A 21,004-nucleotide genomic window follows, 5' to 3' on the forward strand; every position below is an offset into this window, starting at 1 on the left:
CAGGTGGAAGGAGAAATTGGTCTGAAAATACATCTGTTATTTTTTACTTTTGTTAGAAGAGTGAACTATTCACGGGGAGGGAGCGAACAATGATAGAATTATCAGGAAGTCAATACACCAGATCTTGTTGCCTGTACAATTCATGACGTGGGATATGTTAAATACAGCTTTCACCCTGTAAGTAGCTAATCCTTTCTCATAGCTAAGAATACCAGTATATAATTGAGTATAATTGAAATCCTTCATGCATATTTGTTGTAGTTAAACATCTGGGTGTAAATAAAACAAGGTAAAATACATCACTCTGAAAGACTGGACTTGTCCTTGGTAAGTGATCTCATATTGTAATTCCCCCTGAGAAAACCATTCTCAAGTTCAGGTACAAGCTAAATCAATAAACCCTTTAAATTGCTGCTGGCTTATATAGGTTGTACGCATTTTCTAACCTTCTTGGAAAGTGTAGGGGTAAATAGAAGTGCCTCCTTTACAGCCTCCTGAAAGACTGACTACTGTTCACTTTGATGTGGGAATTTGTAACTAATCTGTGCTAAAGCTTGGATTGTTTCTCACAGTCAGGCTACTCCTCAGTACTACATCCAAGTGCAGTAGGAAAGGTGTTTAAAACTAAGTGTTTACAGCAGGGGATAAGATCTTCCCCAGGCCTTTGCCTGTGATATTTGAGGTCCAACAACAGCAAAAAAGCTTAGTTGTCTGTGGCACTCAGTGTTTCCAGAGAAGTGGAAGCTCCTCAAGATTGAACTCCCTGAAGAGTAAGCCATATCAGAGAGAAGTTGAGTATAAGGTAAAGCTAACTGATGTAATTTATTTAACTGGTGCAAGATATTTAAGTGCCTTTTGACCTTCACTTCTTCCTTATGTAGCTAAGTGCTTGCACGACTCTGTGCAGGAGGGCAGGTTTAAGACAGGAGAATACATACACACTAGCTGGACCTGATATTTCCATGACCTTTATTTTTCTTGAGAGGGGAATTACAGAGGAGGTTTTTTAAGTTGTGTATAGAGTTGATCAAATTTGTATTCCTGAACAATTTTTAACAAAACTCTTTATTGGATTTTGTTGTTATAGGAAAAAAAAAAAATGAACGATCTGAATGAAATGATGAAATCTGGCATGTCAGGTGTTGAGGAAAATGTAAATACAGTACTATCTGTAGACTGTAAGTTGGAGAGTGTACCGATATTAGTATGCTCATAACTAGGGAAATCTCTCCAGCAGATGTAAAAAATGACATCGTTGAAGCATTGCTAGAACCAATTTTTCCATAGTTATTTTGAGCTCATTTGAGTGACAGCCACAAAAGATGATACACAAGTTAATAATAAAAATAAAAAGTTGTGGAAGTCACAATAAGAAAAATTATAAATGTTGACAATTGTATTAAGTCATGTCTGGCTTCTGGCTGAGTTAAAATAGGCTGGAGCTGAAGGAAGCTCTTCCTTTTGGGGAGAGAAGTTGTGGTGGTTTTACTCAGGTGGGCAGCTGAGCTCCACCACAACCGCTCTCTCACTCACACAAAAGTGACGGCCAGTATATTGAACCAGCCTCCTTAGTTTGCACATATGGTGAATTTCAGGCACGTTCATGTGCCATTCTCTGAAACAAACCTTTGATCTCACAAAGTGCATTGACAAAGAAGTTCGCTATGTAGCATTTGCTTCCATTGATCCTGAAAATCTATGCAATGGAAATGTCATTCAGAGCAGATATGGAATGAGAAGGGAAACAAATGTATGTTCACAGCTGTTCTGTGTCAATTAGATACTCTCCAAGCAAACTTGGTTCACATAGCTCTTGATGTAGCTGAAGAAGAGCTTATATTGCTGTGAACCTGATAAAAACTTTAAAGTGAAGTTAAGAGGTAGATTTTGTTCCATCTACAAGATGTACCAGGTGCTAGTTGCTGATGAAGGAGGCATATGTTGAGGGAAGCATTAGTGCATGAGAAAAGGAAAGTCTGTAGGAAGTGAGATGGGCATTTGCTTTTGGTGTTTGCTTCTTATGTATATATATTTTACACATAGCTGCATTTCACCAATCCAGAAGGATTTTCTCAACAGCAAATACTAATTTGCATGAAACTTGTTAACAATGTTTTTCTTTAGCACTTGTTTTACACTCTGTACCTGGTAAATTTAGCTGTTTCCCTTCTGATCCCATCCCTTGTATTTCTCATTTTGATGTATGCAGAAAATAAGTATTTTTTAAAATTTAAAAAAGAAAAATTAGTCAAAACTGTTAGGAATACTTATATTTGCACTTGGTAATGTTTTGCACTATAATTTATGCTGTGACCTTTGAAAAACCTCTCAGATATCTGTAGTTCTCACAGTCTCTCTAAAAAGCAGGAAAAGTTATAAAAGTAGAGTGATATACTGCTGTTCCTAAAGTGAGTTAACGATGAAGCTGCTATGGAATCAGTGTCGAACTGTCAGAATGGTATATTCTTGTAGTTTTAGTTTCTTATTGCTCCGTGTCACAGGAGCATCATGGTCTTGCCTTGAACGAGAGCTGTGTGTCAGGGCTTAGCAAGCCCTGTCTAAGAGGAGGATGCGAGCAAGAACAGGGTGGCGAGACTCGGTATAGGCTATGAATCATCAAATGAGAGCAGAGTAGTAGCTGAAACTGCTGGAATGCATACCACGGTGCCAGGGAGGGCTGATCTGACAATAGGCTTGTATTAACAGCTGGCTGTAAAGGTATGTGTTTGCCCCAAGCTCAAGTGTACCCAACACATGAGTGGCTAGCAGGGAGCATCTTAAGCAACTGTATTCAGTTGGGTGTATGTACGGCTTTGATTGTGAAGCTTGTCCTGACGCAGCCTGTCCCTTGCCTAATCCATTTAATAAACTGAGGCTACTAATGTCTTGTGTTCCTTTTCCCCTTGTGATACTCTGTGTTCACTAAGGATGTTCACTCTCATGAAAAAATGATCCAGTTGTGATTGAGTCATTTGGATAATAAAGCGATAGATGCTATGGGAAATCCAAGGTCAAAACAAACAAACATTGTTTATAAAGTGCTTTAGTCACTGAACAAGTAAAAACAGTGGGAACACTAATGTCAAGAAGGGAGCAGATCTCCTGAATACTCTGTCATAGACTTCAAGGGAAAACCATAAAAGACTTGATTTAAGGAGTGCTCTGAATCTCACCTACAAACCAGTAACGTGAGTTTCAGAATGGATGGATGACATGGTAATTAATAGTTTCCACTAACCTAGAATTTCCATCATGAAGAAAAAAAAATTTTACCCGGATTTTTGGAAATATAAAATCTGTCTTAGGAGAAAATACATGAAGTAAACCTAAAGTAAAGAATGAAAGCATATCTGTTTTGCTGTTCTGTTCTATTGTGTCATTTTTTGGAGTCTATCGATTCACACATTATTCTGTTATTTCAGATCTATTACTGATGAATTGCCAAGCTATAAATATTACACACAGATTTTATTAAGTACATATTTTATTAAGCTTAACTATGTGAAGACTAATTGTGTACAGTCTTGATAAAGGGAAAAATCAATATCAGTCGAATGGCAATATCAGTTACTTAACTTCCGTATCACTTTTCTTTTTGTGCAACTTCTGATTCGGTAAATTTTTGAGTGGAATAAGAAAGGAGCACTGTACAAGAAAAAGGAGTAATGAATTAATATACGTTGCTCTATATATCTTTTACAAGGAAAACCACAAAGTAGACAAGGCAATGTTTTTTGCATGTACCTTTTTCTGGATAGATTTCTATGCCTGGATTAGAGAGGATTATACCTCTGACATATAAATTTGCAATATTTTGGCAAATGTTAGATACAGAAATACTTTTCATTTATTTTGCATTTATAATTCTTTAAAATCTATTTAAATAACTTATTTATTTATTTTCAGCATTTCTCTTTTTCATGTTTCAGAAGTTGACATGTTTTTGAAATTGCCAGTTCTTAGCTTTTTGGGTAGAATTTTTTGTTCTTGATAATTTGTGTTCACTAGTTTTAGACTTAGTTATTCCAGGCTTCCCTCACATAACTTCTGCTGAAAACAGACCTCTCAGAATTTTGTTGTTTAGGAGTCAGAGACAGCAGCGGTCCTTAGTTGCTTGCTTAGTTGTTTGCTTAGCTCTCCCAATTGCTATCAAGGACTTCTTAGTACTTTTAAGCTGCTCAGGTATTTGTCTTTTGTTTAGATTTCAGCCTGCTGCTCAGAATTTCATATTTATTTTGTGCTGCTTCTATGTCTTCTTTGGCACTCTGACTTTTTTAATCCTGTTACATTTTATGCAACCCATGATCATTCCTATGGTACTGTACCTTGATGCTTAACAGGTACCGCAGTATTTGAATTGCCTTTCCTTTCTCTTTACTTGCCCTATTGGAAAAGAAAGAGAACCTGATGATCGCATCATGTTGAAAATCAGTAAAGTAACATCATGGCTAAAGTCAAGATAACAGTTTTGATTGTTTGGCCAATATATGACCCTAACAAGAAATGCTTTTTGGAATTTATATTGTATTAGAAATAGAACTGTATCATATCTAAACAATTCAATTCCAAACAAATGTGTGCTATATCAGCAACAAGTTCAATAGTTCTCAATGCAATAGAGGTCTCCTTAAGTAAAGATTTATAAGAACATGGATGTTTATACAGAACAGCAATTAAATACATAATTAGGTTGTGTGCATATTTTAAGCAAGTGTTTGAAGTTTATTGAGGATGCTGTTCAAGAAGTGGCGAATAATTTGCAATAAATCAATTGCAAATGAAACAGGTATCATGGATGTGTGACTGCATCATTGCTGTGCCAATATGAAGAAAAAAGCAACATTTTAAAAAATTCTCTTTGAATATATTAGGGATCTTGAAGTAATATTTCAAGTACTCCAAATCAACAGCATTGCAGAACACGCAGTCTTCTGTTTAGTGCAAGCTCAAAGGATATATTATTTTGAGAAAAACTGTTTTCACTGTGGACTGAACAAAGTTAAAAGTGGCTGGATACCATAAAGACAAATTTAATGTTAAATTGATCATAGTTGTCCTTTCTGGTAGAAAATGAACTATACAATTGCTTCTGTCTCTTCTGTTTATTGTTCTGGTGCTGCTGTTAACATGGTGAAGAGCGGGTACAAGGACAGAACTGCTGGCAGAATTGCTGAGCAGGTAACTTACGCATTACAAAGAGATAGTTAACTTTTTTTTTTTCATTTCACGACAGATTCTGTAAAACAAATCTTTAGATAAATAGAACAGAATATTCTTACTCTTATTCCTTCAGGAAAGAAGCCTCCTGAAGTGTTTTGTGGAGTGTTTCTTGGGTATAATTATCTATCAGATAGATTAAAAACAAAACTAATGAAGCAACAAAAACAAAATCATAGAATGGCTTGGGTTGGAACGGACCTCAAAGATGACCTAGTTCCAACACCCTTGCCATAAGCAGGGACACCACCCACTAGATCAGGTTGCTCATCTAACCTGGTCTTGAATGCCTCCAGGGATAGGGCGTCCACAACCTCTCTGGGCAACCTGTTCCAGTGCCTCACCACCCTCTGAGTGAAGAACTTCCTCCTAACCTCTAATCTCCCCTCTTTCAATTTAAAACCTTTTCCGTGCATCCTGTGAATATCTGTTTGAGCAAAGAGGTGCTTTCCATCTCTTTTAGAAGTCTTCACTTACTGAGTGCAGGCAAATGACATGTGATACCAAGCGGGTAGCTCAACATTAAGACAAGTCATGTTTAGTTTTAAAAATTGAGTGGATAAAATTGATTCAAATTAGTTAACCTTGTACTGTGTTGCTAGCCTTTGTACAGCCAGTGCAAATGTTGAATGGACTTTGGTAAATCCAGATCTGAAGAAAATACTGCTTGGTGATCATAACACATCTTGGTATGATTATAGGATTCCAGCTTGCATTTAAAGCAAATGTTCCTTGAGACATGTGTCTGTCTAGAAATAATTATCCATGATAGCCGTAGGTTTTGTGTATGTTTACAATTGTATGTGTCTTGGAGTGTGTATATACGGACTTGTGTATGTAGAATCAAATGATCTGTGACTAATTTCTCATCTTGTTGCCTCTGTTATTAAAAAAAAATATATATATATAAGTTTTAGAACTTTGATTTCTAGAACTGTCATCTGATTAGAGATGACCGGTGACCTTTTCTAAACTAAGTTGCTGAACAGTGAAACAGATTTTCATACTATCCACATTGACTTTTTTGCTAAGTGACATAGTATTATCTAAATTTTATCTTTATTGAGATAACAGCTTAGATAGAAAAAGAGTGGGAGGTTTCCTATAGATGTCAATATGCTGCTACGTCTATTTTTATTAACAGCAGAACTAAATGTAAAATTCTAAACCAAGCAAGAGAAGAAATTATATAGCTAGCTGTGACAGAAATGCTAGCCTGACTATTGTCAGAGATGTTGGAAGAAAACATTGTTCATTATCTCTTGAGAATACTACAAGAGTACTGAATTGAAGGGTAGTAACATTGAGGTCATAGTCAAAACTTTTAAATTTGCAGCAGGAAATCTGAGCAGAGGAAATATTATAGATAAAAATGATGAAGAATATCAGAACTGAAACATAATTATGTTAACTATCCAGAAGAGAATGTTTTTTGAATGAATGTTTTTTCTATTACAGACTAAACCATGTAGAACTGATATGAAAAGTATCAATTCACATGCAGTAGACAAGTCTATAGTTATACAGTCTGTACTTGAACAGTTGTAGTGAGTTTGATAACTTAGAGAAGATTTAAGTGTCTGTTCCATTTTATATCAGTATGGATTTATGGATTCAGTAAAGATTCATTGCTATAGGTAAAGTGCCTGCTGAATGTTGGATTAAAGAAAAAAAGGCTTGGCCCGCCTTTCTATGTTTGGAAGGGGGACACTTCTTTAGCATGTAGTCACAGGGTTCTAAACAGTCCTTCATGAAGTTTACTCTACTTTTGTGGTCTAAGCAGTTTTCAGTAGATCAATAGAAGTGTGTTTGTTTGTTTGTTTTAATGAAGTTACACAGGACAGGTCAACTTGTTGTTTCATTTCTTGTGGCCATGTATCTAAGCCAACTACAAGTTTTCAGAAGTTCTCCTTCGGTTTCATTAGTCACTGATGGGAACTGACATTTGCACGTTTTCCCTGGTGCGTCATGGATTCTACAGAGTCAAGAGTCTGCCAAAAAGACGCGAGGTTATTTTTGTTTTGTTTTGTTTTACAATCAGTGCATGCTTAGTAGTCATGTAAGTATTGACAAAGTGGTTTTTATTGGAACTGCTAATAAAACAAGCCTGGACCACATGCTTATTTATTAGTCTTAGTAGGTGGGGTGAAATATTCCAACCAAATATTTTGATGCACAAACTATGGAGGTCAGATAAATAATTTGCCTTGGTTTTCCCTAAATCCACAACTTTTTGGCTTCGTTTAATTTATTTTTTCAGTTTCAAACACAATGTTCAGATAATTCCCAAATACAAAACATATAACATAGATGCTATTTGAGTGCGGAGAATTTTTGTATCTGACAAAGACTGGATTTCAGCAAGGACTTATCTACTGTTCATTTTAAAGCTTATGGGATTTTGTTTTCCAATTGTCATTTTCATTCATAATTGACTGACAGATTAATATACTATAATATTATTATAGTATAATATTATAATATTAATATACTTTTATTATTTTATTAACTATTATTATATTATAATATTAATATAATATTATAATATTAATATACTATAATATACTATAATATAATAACTGAGTCTAGACGGTATTATATGTATAATATATATTATAGATATAGTACATATTGCCTACTTCATTTAGGTAACTGGATGATTTTGTTTGTTGGCTAATAATGACTTCCCTCACACTGAATTGCTATATCAAAAATACTCATTTATGAAGAGAAAAAGCAAGTGTGGTGTCCTGTTATCATTAACAGTGATTTCCATCTCAATTTTGCTTATTTTTACAAATTTAGAGATCCTTATCTTCAACTTCCAGGTATGTTGATTCAGAATTGTGATGAGTCTTTCTCACTTGAATACAAACTGCATCCACGTATACCCATCTGCCCTCAAGAATCTCTCTTAAGTGATTGTTTTAGAAACACCTGGGCCATCCTGCACTTGGCAAGTGTACTTTGTAAACAATATTGTTGTTTATGATGCATGGAAAAGAATGCAGTCTACTATTTTCAGAACTATCGGTGCTTTAAAACAAACAAAAATGCCTAACACATAAGAGCTGTGTCCTTTTCATAATCTTACCTCACTTTATTTGAATTTACAGTAGGATGTCCTCAACTGTTAATTGTAAGTAGAGCAGAAAAATGAAAAATAGAGAAAGCATCTTTTATAAGTGACAACAGATTACAAGTGATATAAGAATATGTGACAATGGATTTGCTGATAGATGCATCCATCTAAGCTTCTTGTCTTAAACTGGAGGTTTACAGTTGTTTTAAATGTCTCTGACTGCAATGAAAGCTTGTGTACCATAAGTAATTGAAATCTGTATAAAAGTTGTCATTTCAAAGAAAAGCTTTGTAAACAGTCAGAAAACAAAATCAATTTTCCTTTGTCCTGCTATTCTATCTAATATTCAGTGAGAAACTTGATACATATTTTGAAGACTAAAAGCTGCACTTCTGATGTTTAAGGAAATAACAGTCAGACATGGAGTGATGGAAAGGTGGAGTTGCTACACATTAGTCTCTTACATGCTAAAACTTAGAATCCATTGAAATGTTTTCTCTGATACATTCAGTTGTGTCAGTAAGAGTAATAGAAGAGTCAAAACAGCTGACTAAGCTTAGAACTATAAGGGAATGTTATTCACTGAAAACAAATGATATCGGGATTTACACTGACACTACGTCAGTAGTCTGGTGATATATACGCGAAACAGCTTGCCATTACAGTATTGCAGATTACCTTAACATGCAAAGTATTTCTAAATTATTCTGTTTTATAATATACATTTTAAAAAACATATTCTTAATAAAATGTTTAATATTTGTTCTAGTCTTAGGTAAGTATGCTGATAATGACAATTTTGCAGAATGATGTAACTGGTGTAACCTACTACTCAGAGAACAGATTTAATCTCTGTATAATTAACTAGTGAAGCTCCTAGAAATAGGTTTAAACTTATTTTCCCCATGTGTAGTTTACTGCAAAAGAAGTACAAAACTCAGACAGTTTTTAAGTTTGGAAGGTTTCTGAAATTTGCTGGAATTTTGCAGTGTTTATGGCATAGTATGGTGCCACACTGATTGAGTCAACTTCTTCCCAATCTGTCCTGGCACCCAAGTTGGGCATAAGCCTATCACTCAGTTGAGAGCTTGTTTTTCTTGTTGCAAGAATCCATTCTCTCTTCACACTCCCATAACACCTCATCAAGTCTAAACATTTGCCTATAAGCCTCATAATTTTACTTATTTTTCTTTCTCCTCAATGATGAGGGATGATGGCATTCTTCTTAAAGAGCTGTATTATTCAGATACCTAGATAGAGATTAGATTTCCCTTCTATACAAATCAGAGGAATTACTCTGTTTAAGTCTGGTCGAATTGCTTTACGTCTTATGACTTTTTTTTGTTTGTTTTTCTTAATTAAATAACTATCTTGTTAATCACATTCAGAGGAGTTTGATATTTGTCAGAACCAAATTCTGTATTTCTTATATTTATGGATCTGTATTTCTTATATTTATGGACTTCTTAGCTTGTGATTTAGAGGATTTCACGTAACAAATACTGCTACTATGTCATGATGGGAACAATTCATTTTTTAATATGAATTTCAGAAAATAACAGCACAGCTACAGGATATGGATATGCTGTTGTGGAAAAGTGACTTCTAGAATGGTCTGTCTGTCCATATTTAAAATTATACTGCATATGTGTGTAAGACTTTCCAAAGAGAGTTCATCAAATGAGAGGGAGACTGAATTTCAGTTACTCATAATTCAAGAAGGGAGGAATAAGAAAAACAATTGATTGCTTAAGTCTTTGTTTTATCTTTTCTTAAACTCAGTCCTGGGAATACTTTTTTTATTAAAGTGCAAAAGTGAAGATATATTTAATTTTTTGAAATAATGAGAGTCCTTGAGTAGTTGAATAATCTAAGTGATTCATGACTCAAAATATAGTATACCATATAAATACAAAATACTATTTTTGTATTGACGAATTCACTTTTTTTTTTTTTTAATTTTATTTTTCACTTAAATTGCTCTTGGTTGGTCTAAATGACCTAACTTTTCAATGTAGAAATTGCAGTCGTATTATAAATAGCCATGTGCAAAGTTGAATTTTACTGTTATCAGATACATGAACACTGTCCATGGACACAGTGCTAAAAGCCAAAGATTGATATCAGGAGTAATATTGTCAACAATTTAAGGAACAATTAAATTAACAATTCTTTAGCAATTGTCAAAGAACAAGCAATTTAAAGTCCTGGACAGGGCTTTAATTTGAAGTGATTATTTAAGACAGTGTTACCACCTGGTTGTTTTTTTAATGCAGGGTTTCACTTTAAACAAAAGCATGACATTTTAGTGGCAAAAGGCTAATACATGTTTTGTGCTTCTTAAAGAAGAATGGAAATGGTGACCATACTGAAACTACCTGACCATTTTAGCAGGAGGAAACATGTGCTTGACCTCTGTTCATTATCAAATTAAAATAGGAGTATTCTCTGAAGCTTGTCAGGCTGATTACACTTAATATTGTTCCTGGCACCGAGGTGAGCCAGCTCTTTTACTGTGATGTATGCCTCATTAAAAATCACATATAGCTGGGGTGGTGACAAAAGCTGTAGGTGTTCATAAAGCTTAATGCAGGAGATTTTATATTTGTTGCATGTAACAACTAAAAGGTTATCAAGTGTTCTATTATTGGCTAGATTTAGTTCAGTAAAAGTAAAGTTTAGTAACGTAACAGTAGGTTGTCACGCAACTTGAGAGAAACATCTGAAGCAAAATGTGGGTTGTAAATAATGCTGAATTGTGGCAGGTTCAAATTCTCGGAATATGGATTTTCCTTGTAAACCTGTGATGTGACTGACTTGTGTTTGATCACATACTTCTGATAACATTAGTAATTATATATCAAGGACAACCAGATTGACTGCTGTTGAGTTACTACATAGGTTACAAGTAATCGAGTCCTGACATAATCTCCTTGCATGGACTTTGCCCTAAGTGTTCATAAAGCTGTTCTCAGAGGCACTTCTTATTCCCCAACAATATTTCCAATTTTTCCTTTTATGTGGTAGATGAACAGAACAGAAATGGTATGAAACCACCATTTCTTCTAATAAAGTTCATTCACAAATTGAGAGGAAAAGCAAAACATATCAAGAGGACAAAATAACTTGCTGAAAGCTGAGTACTTTATTTATCAGGTAAAGGAAGCATTACGTTTTAGTTTGTGTTTTTCCATCCTGGGAAAACTTAAGATATTTTGTTATTGGGGGGTGGGGAAAGCCTTCTCTCCTCTCTTCTTCTTCAGCTGTCCTCTAAAATAAAACTTCTACTGAAAAATGAAAAATTCAACCTAGTGTGTGCTGATGATCTTCACTGAAAGTATTGGATATTACGCTGCAGGCCAAAACATCCCTGTTCTTATTTTTGCAGCAGTGAGAAAGTGGAGATATTTGTGTGTCATTAGAAAAATGCAAACTCAAACAGCTCCATGCTTTTTGATCTGCCACATTCTGGCAGTGTGAGCAGAATATAATTATTGGTCAAACTTAAAACTTCAATATAAAGTAAAGATACTTTGCGATAAAAGGAAGATATCTATGGTGCTTAGGTAGCATATTAGTGACTTGCGCTGCTTAAGAGCATACTCAAAATCCATTAAAAGAATGTTAAGATCACCATTTAACTTCAAGATCCTAGGTCTGATCAGAAAATAGCACCAGTGTTGCAGAGTTGAGGTTCTTTGTTCCCCTTCTTTCTTAGAGACACTAAGAATTACTTGCAAGTAGAGTTACTGCAAGGTCAGTGGAAAAAAAGACTCCCTACTGCACTTGTACAAGGAATAGATGTTTACTCATCAGTCTTCTTCAAAACTGTGATTTTAAATGAAAAAAAAAAAAAAAAAGTTGTTTTATAATTATCTGAGATGTCTGCTTTTTAAATGAAATGGCATGTGAGGGTTGGATCCGTATTTCATTGAACCTAAACCAATTTATCAGATGGATTTCACTGGGGATTTTACAGAAAACTTTAAAAACTATAATTACTTTCTAAGTAAAAATTACCATTTTAAAAAGGAATAGGCGAAATATTTTGACTTACTAACTAATTCATATTTAAGTTTGATTCCTCTTAGCATATTTTTGATTCTAGTTTGTACTGCAGGGAGGTTTCAGTCGGGGGAAATTTTTATATGAAATTGTCTTTACAAAGTTCAGACAGCACTGAATCATTCTTTCCCCAAATTACTGGATGTCATGAAGCTTCATACTGTGAAAGTTTTGCTTGGCTTCGTGTGTGGAATATCTTTCAAAACAAGAAAAATCTCACACTATGCCATCATTCCTGTTAAACACATCCTTTCTGTCTCTTTTTCAACACAAACAATACACAATGCCAGTGTTTTGGTCTGGTTTATATATTCAGATGCAGCACATGAGGTTAACATTTAACGCATCTGTTTATCTAAATTGGGAGAAGGCAAGTTGTTATAAGGGTAGGTGGAGGGGGGGACCTTCCCAACATACCAATTTGGGATCTTGCTGGAGTTAATTAAATTTGGATGAACTAAGACTGTTTTCAAATACATTGAGGAATGTTGCAAGAGGATCTCATGCTTTTGTTTTCTGTGTTAGACAGGGCTATGAAGAACTGGAGAGACAGCTGAAGGAAGTCTTTAAGGAAAGGAGCAATATCCTTCGTCAATTGTCGAAGACTTCTAAAGAACTTGAGGGAATTAAAGTAAACCTCCAGGTTAGGTTACCTCTGGGTTTTTGTAACATAGGATTGCACCCTATTTACTTGAAAAATTTGTTGTTGTTGATCTTTATATGCAAATAATAATTTTGTTGATTTGCATTGAAATTATAATGGATATTTTCAAGGAAAATACAATCTGAATGAATCTGAAATCCCTCTGACTCAGTAAATAAAATAAAATATAGTACAGTAGAACAAAAAGAGGAACAGAACCAGAATAAGCTGTCTTAGTGGGCTTACCCTGCACATTTACCCTGGCAGCTACTAGGAAGGGATTTCCTTTACTGTTGTAGGCTGCATCTTTGCTGACAAATTGCATATACACAGCCTAGTGTAGCTGCTGACTTTACCTTGCTGATATGCCATCTACGCAGAGTCACTGGATTTACTGCAGGGGATTACTTTACAAGTTCAACTGATAAATTGTATTAGATGAGCTGGCAGTCAGCCAACTAGAGCTGAGACACTTCTGCATTTAACCTGGAAGATTTTGGGGGTATTGTACATAAACTGAAAGGACAATAGTCAGATTAAGTTCACAGTCAAATCAGCACATCAGAGTGAAAAGTAGAGTAAAGATCCTGCTCTGGATCCGAAGTACTGAAATCACCAGATGATCACTCAAGAGCTTGTTTGTCTTTGACTGATACGGTGTGCTGGTCTAGTGAAAACATTCAGGCTCCCTTTAAGTTGAGATTTTTCCCTGTATTACATGCCTTTTTAATGGATGGTATTTTTCTGACATTGCATATTTACCTTTATAATATTTATAATATTTATAATATTTACCTGGTATAAGCTTGCTGGGAAAAAATGTATGGTGTAGCATCCTGCTGTCTGTTCACAGAAAAAATGGGTACTGTGTGTCAGTAATATACTGTAGTACATTATTGTGTTATATCATCTTACAAGATTTCTCTGGTTCTAATTAACGTGAACTGTTACCTATAGAACATTTTCTTACTCCCCCTCCCCTGTCCCTTGCTGCCTTAAGTACTTTACCAATCCTTCTTTTATTGTACTTTTTTTTTTTCTTATTTGTTATAGAAATGTGATTCACCATGAAGCTACTTTATTTTAGAATGGGATTTTTTAATGCAGCAAAGTTGAAGGTAGTACTCAGCAAAATTATACAGTGAGGTATTTTAGACTTAATGCTTCAGAGATGCAAAGAGGTCTCTGGTGTTATATTTTGTACTCACACTTGCATTTGTCTTGCCTTCTTAATGTTTTTTTTTTTTTTTTTTGTTGGCTTCTAAACTTATATTATGTGATCATTTCTCACCTAATACTTGAGACACAACAGGTGTTCAGTTAGCAGTGCTGAGTTAGGCTGAAAAGTCAGGCTATTTCTCCTTTTGTAACCTTGTCTCATTAATACCTGTAATTCACTGGGAATGTTTTATGAAAGAGGTCCCAATTAATCATTTCACAAATGAAAAGCATTCAAGATCTCTTTGGTAATTTGTTTCTTGCTTTGTTACCAGTCTCTGAAAAGTGATGAAGCATCAGCCAGAGGTGATGTGCAGAAACTTCTGGAATTGGGCCAAAAGCAAAGGTAGGACACACCTTCTTCCTTTTCTTTCCTTTCTAGACAAAAAGATGTAAGATTACGAAGGCCATCCTTCTTTCTGCCTTAAATTATAGACGCTAATGTAGTCTGGGTGCTGCTGATCACAAGAGTAACAGTAAAATAGAAGCAAGGAATGTTATTCTGGGAAATTTTGAAAACAAATAACATATAAGCTGATATTGGACATATACGAGGAAAAGGCATTAAAATGCTGCAGTGAGATATCTGCTAATGAAAAGGGTTTTGACCCTTCTACATGACAATTTCTATTTGTTAGTACTGTTATTTCTCAGCACTCTGTGACCTAATTCTCTTAAATATTGGAATTCAAACATAACTAATATAGAGAGCTGTCACTTCATCTGAAACAATGTTTCTCAATGTCTAGAGAGAAAGACATATATTAAAAACTTAATGAAGTACAGTGCCTACTGCCTTCATTGATAGAAATGCAATACTTAAATTCTTTATTCCTTTTTTTGCTGATACTGCATTTAGTAGAAGTACATACAAAATTACACTGTTGTATAGAAGGCTTGTAGTACAAGTAACCTTCAGTTACTTCAGAAGTAACCTTCAGTTCTTCAATACAAAACAAATTGAAGCCATAATGAAATACCACAGAACTTTGTATTTTTACTTCCATGGAGAAGGATCACATACATCAGAATCTTTCAGATATTCCAGATGAATCTATTAAATGATTAATACATTTAGCTCAGCTATTATCTTATTTAAACACTTATATGACTTTGATACAACTGAAAGGTATATTTCTCAGCACCATAGCTGCCCTTGCCATGGGCTCTATCCTTCATACATAATTGTGTTTTTGCAGTGGTTTGACTGTTGTGCAACTCTTATAAAGTAGTGACATTAATTTATTTACAAGTATTAAGACTACTCAGTGAATAGATGTTCTGAGTTGCTGATAGGAAAATCCAGTGGGCTAAGGGAAAACTGAATACATTAGTCATATACTCCCAAGTTATTTTCGTAATAACTGTCTTAAATCTCCCCTTGGTCCCTAAGTCCATCCAAAAGGAAATGTGGACTTGTGCTTCTAAGGGTATCGACTACTGAGTATACCACTGCGCAGCAGCAATTCCCAGAGACAGACTGGGAATCAGTGCAACATGCAGGATGCTACTGAGCAACCCTCACTCACCTACAGTAAAGAAAAGGCTTTTAATATATGCTTCAAGAAAATGCCTTGGAACTATTGTGGGTACTTGAAAACTGTTTACAAGCTCACTGTACTTTACTATGAGAGCTATGGAAGTCCAATATAAGAAGCAACTGTTAACAACGTTCAAAGGAATCCCCCTCACAGAATTTAACAAATGGTCACAGTTTATTTGCTGAGAAACTCAGGCAAAACTTCTGCAGTAAGTCAAGAACAGTGAACGTAGGGTTCCACTTAAATGTGCTGTATTTGAATCACAATCCAAAATATATTACAATATTAATCTTACAATCAACTTGGTTTGGACAAATGTGAGCTCTGTCTGGTCTGTGGGCACTGCTTTGATTATTTCCTGTGGTGATGGATGATACAGTAAAGTTTGGAGTGCTAAAATCTTGGCCTGTGCTAGCTCTGCTGACTTCACACTAGATTTTTTTTCATTCCTTTTGTGTGAGCTCTTCAGTACTTCTCAAGTTGCAAGTAAAATTTGGTCACTTACTACGGTGTCTCCAGTCTTGTTATTGTTGTACACCATCAACATTTTGGAATGATCACATCTGTTTATACAATAAACAGAGCTGTACTGTGCTGATGATACATTGGTTTCATGCTGCTCAGTCACTATCTCAATCAAATCTGTTTGTACCAACCTTCCCAAAATTGCAAAAGTAATAGAGGTGTCAGCTAAGAAACAGCAGCTCACAAATTCTGTTCTTGTCTGAAGCCTTCCACTCCAATTTACTTTTCATTGGGTTTAATTATCAGCTGTATATAAAACCAGTTCTATGTTATATAAACCCAGTTCTATGTTGGTCAATATTCCTGGAGGTTTATCCATGCAAGCAGCAGCACTGATAATGCTCTGCAGCTGTTTGGAAACATGTCACTCTGGTACTTTGTAACAGCTCCAAAATGTATCATGTAGGTACAAAGAGATGGCCAGCAGAGGATCTCAGCTTGCTGCAATCATCTTTGGAGACATTTTCTGATTAAATCAGTAATTCAAAGCTTTTTTGATTCAAATAAACAGTCCAAACAGTTATTTTTTTCTCTTGTTCAGTTGTATGCCAGAATCTTCTACTGAATTTCCTCTTGTTTCTCTCTAGAAAGAGCCAAGTGAAAGCTGAATTATATCAGAGTATTTTTTTTATTACTTTTTTAACAAGTTGTTGATATTAGTGTGGTGCCAGTTCAGTGTATTTTCAGTATCCTGCTTTTCTTGCTCTTATTGTGCCAATCTCTTGCTAGAAATTATGCAGTGGCAGATGTTTTGCACAGCGTGCTGCTTGGTAGATGTGAAAGGTGTAGACAGTTTCCATCGTAGCTAATTTGTCTTGCATTGGTACTACAGTTCATGGGGTCATTGTAGTGTTATTAGCAACACCTGTAGATACAGCACATCTCTCCATTACTCTGAATAATTAAAGGTGTCTTTTCTTGAAAGTGAATAATTTCTTAATGGATAATTGTGATGAAGTTTGTGTTCTGTGTTTTCAACAAACTAGGGAAGAAATGAAGTCTCTCCAGGAGGCCTTTCAAAAGCAGCTTAATGAGGCAGCTGAGAAAGCAGAAAAGCAGCAAGCTACCGTGAGTGATTCCCTGTCCCTCTTCCGTTATTTCTTTCTTCTGTCTTTTTTAAACCTCCTGCCTCAAGAGTTTGTTGTAATCTCAAATATGTTTGCACATTAAAAAATTTAAAAAAAGTATCTTATGTTTCAAGTATGTTAGTACTCTATAAGCTTCAGAAGAAAGGATGTGGTGAAAGTCAAACCCTAAGATATTCATCTTCACTAATTTCTGTAGGATTTAGGTGCATGTACCTCCTCTCAGAGGTTTGGAACTAAGTCCTTACACTTATGAGGTTACCTTTATGGACCTTCATGTCTCATCTATACCAATTTATGTTGTCATACAGTCGTTGATTTTTTTTGAATTGCTACAGATTTTCAGCAAGAAAATAAACAGCAGAAAGTTTGATTTTGACCACAGTAGATATAATCCTCACTACACTGAGGTAGTAAGTCCCATTAAGATTTCGTGCTTTAATTCATAAGCATGATAATTCATAAGCATAATAAATAAATAGTAGGATTAGTTGGATTTGTGTATAGCACTGTAATGCTATGGGACATACATGTAAGTAGCCAGATTTTGCTATCATGGGAAAAAAATAAAAACTATCTTTGCTTAATGCTTACCTATAAGTAGGTGAATATTGTTAGGTTCATCAGTAGTATTGCTATAACATCAAGATCACCAAGCATAAGTTGACTAAGTAACTTCCAGATGTTCCTTCAGACATCGTGTTCTGTGATTCTTGTTCTGGGCCTACAAACAAGCTGCTAGAAGGTTTTCTAGAGCTATTTTTAGTTTCATATTGTATAATTGCTAATTTATTTGGTAATATTTTACTGGCTTTCGGGCTCATGAAACAGCGGTGTGTCGTGGTTTAACCAGGACAGGTTTGAACAGAATTAAATAATTTAACAAATATTTAAAAATTCCTTCCTTCACCTTACTTTGTTTTCTATGGGGCTTTATGTCCTTGGTGAACAAGATATGAATTTATTATTTTAATTATTAATTATTTAATTATTTAAGAACTAATGATACTCCCACTGAAGCTAATGGATAGGCCTACCATGTTTTTACTTGAAAAAGAGATCTTTGGTCCAGTTCAGTAATTGACCCAGGGTGGGTAGTCATATGAGGTCTACATGTTAGATGTAAAGTGGCATACATTGGATTCTTAGTTTAAGGCAGCTGGATCGAAAGCACAACTCCCATTTTCAGGCTCATGCAAGTAGGATATGAGTTCCTAGTAGACACTAGGATCTGGAGTTTTGTGTAATGTACCTTTTGATATGCAGTTGGGATGCAACAAGGACCTGCCATAGATGCTACAGCTGGGAAGGCACATGCAAGTCTTCACTATAGAGTTAAGCATTTATAACATCAATGCTTAACCTGAATTTCCATATAGTTTTGGATTGTCATTTATATGGGTCATGATGTATTTTGGTTTTAAATATATAGTATGTGTTTATAATATATAATAGTTTTACATGCTCCCTTCTAATTAGAAAGAAGGTAGATTTTGAGGTAAGTATTTCTCTTGCAGGTTTTTTCAGTTGAGATAATTATTGAAAGTGGCTACCCCCCCCCCCCCCTTTTATGCTTGGAAGTCAGAAGGGTAAAGATACTGTTTTACCTGCTCCTTCATGCCCCACAACATATAATTACTGGATTGCTGACACTTGTAGGCTTCTACAGAGAAAAAATCCCCCCTCTGTTCTTGATCAGGAGAAAATCAGTAAACCGAATGCTGAATTGAACCTTGAAAAGAGCATCTTGGATCTTTCTTGGTAATCAGGGAAGACTATATGCATGTGTATATACATAATATATATATTAATAATATATATAATAATATATGTATATATATAATATATACATATATAATATATATGTATATATTATATATACAATTATATATATATTATAATATATAAATATATATATATATTGTGTATAAATCTCTATATATATTGTATATAAATCTGTGCTTCTTTTAAGATTTTTAACTAAGGCAAGATATATTGTCCTGAAATAAGAAATTAGAACTTAATCCTCTCTGATAAGTATGTAAAACATGCTTTTCCAAAGTTGTCTTTTCCAGATGCACTGACACTTTGGTGGCAGAGCAAATTCTAGCCCTACAAATTAAGAGTGGAAAACTTTTTTTTTTTTTTTTTGAGTCTCTATATTGGATTTTGATATTGAAAATTAATCCTCCTATGTTAAATAAATCTCAGCTGTAGTGAATGGATTATTGGCTCTGGTTTTTTTTTTTATGATGTAATGCTATCTTTTTACCTTGAGCAACAGTGCCTTGCATAAACTCAGCCTCCAGCATAGAACTTGGGAAGAGCACAAATCCATTGCAGGAAAACAAACAAACAAACGAAATAACAACAATGAAAACACACACACGCACACACACACACACACACAAAAAATACACTTCCTGAATTGATAATAGAAATGAACTTGGACTTGTCAGATGGTTAGAGAAACTGAACTCTTGAGCTGTATACTAAAACTTGCCAATAATAGAGTATTAAATCTGGCATCGATTTTAAGGAAAGCAGTGCTGGCTCCTTGGTTTGTGACATTTATTTCTTTATGCCACAGGGTACGATGTACATAATGAAACTCACCCATACAGTGAGACTGAATGAATATTCAAAAAGTGCTTCAGGGTCCTCAGATGAAAGCTGCAATAGAAATGGAAATAAATATTATTACTGTCACAGAGTGTTCAGATGGTTTCTCTGTTTCCTGTATTTTTGAAAGCAATATGACTGCTTTGAAAGAAAGTCTAGGTACTTCAAGGCAAGCCTAGCTGGAGGATGGGAGCTTGAATTTAATTCTAATTCAATGAATTGTGAGTCTTGTTTCTAATCAAACTTAAGCACATTTTATTCTACAGGACTCGGTGAACTACATATTGATTTTTATCTGAGTAAATAAGAATGGAAGTACGTTTCTCAAAGCCTTCTGCATTAAACACTGGAGAAAACAATGGTTGTATATATATATATATATATATTCATTTTCTGCTCTTTTTGAGGAGACATAATACAATGCTTACAGTATGTTAATTGTTTGTATATGTTCAGTGGGGAACGTATGATCTGTGTGATGGTAATGACTGTCTCAATTATGTAAATCCAAAAGTGTATGCAAGAATTTAGAAGGATTACATCAGTCAAATTACATGAAAAATAACCTGGAAAGTATTGAAGGGGTTGGAGAAAACTAAATGAAAAAAGATGTTACAGCAATGCATTGAACTTTAGAACCAAATCTTGTGCAACACACAGCAACACTTTTCACTACCATTTGCACAAATGATTTGTCAGCAACAGTTATAAAGGATAGCACAAATGTAATGAAATTTGTTGTGCATGTTTAGCTTGTTATCTATTTATTTATTTATTAACTATTGAGGATTAGAGAAGCCAAGCATGTTAGGGCATGCTTTTTTTTTCTTTTTTTTTTTTTTTTTTATTTTCTATAAATTATATGGCAGAATTAGGTTCAATTAATTTAATTATCCAGGATAATTAAATGTGCAGAGGAAAAGTGTTGTGGTGGGGATAGTTAAAAATTTCAAATAGTCCTGTGTTGCAAAGTTCAAGGTCAAATGCAGACTTACAGAATGTTTTG

The 21,004-nt window shown here is 34.7% G+C and overlaps 1 protein-coding gene across 2 annotated transcripts in view; it reads left to right on the plus strand.

Moving 5' to 3' along the window:
• LUZP2 (leucine zipper protein 2) overlaps window positions 1-21,004 on the plus strand; it is a 184,474-nt gene that overhangs the window by 63,430 nt on the left and 100,040 nt on the right. For both annotated transcript variants that reach the window (XM_032188988.1, XM_032188990.1), the window contains exons 2-4: window positions 12,890-13,007; window positions 14,501-14,571; window positions 17,278-17,359. In XM_032188988.1, coding sequence (XP_032044879.1) covers window positions 12,890-13,007; window positions 14,501-14,571; window positions 17,278-17,359 — 271 coding nt within the window. The remainder of the gene's footprint in view (window positions 1-12,889; window positions 13,008-14,500; window positions 14,572-17,277; window positions 17,360-21,004) is intronic.

This window comes from Aythya fuligula, chromosome 5 (genome assembly GCF_009819795.1).
Source record: "Aythya fuligula isolate bAytFul2 chromosome 5, bAytFul2.pri, whole genome shotgun sequence".
Taxonomy (NCBI): Eukaryota; Metazoa; Chordata; class Aves; order Anseriformes; family Anatidae; genus Aythya; species Aythya fuligula.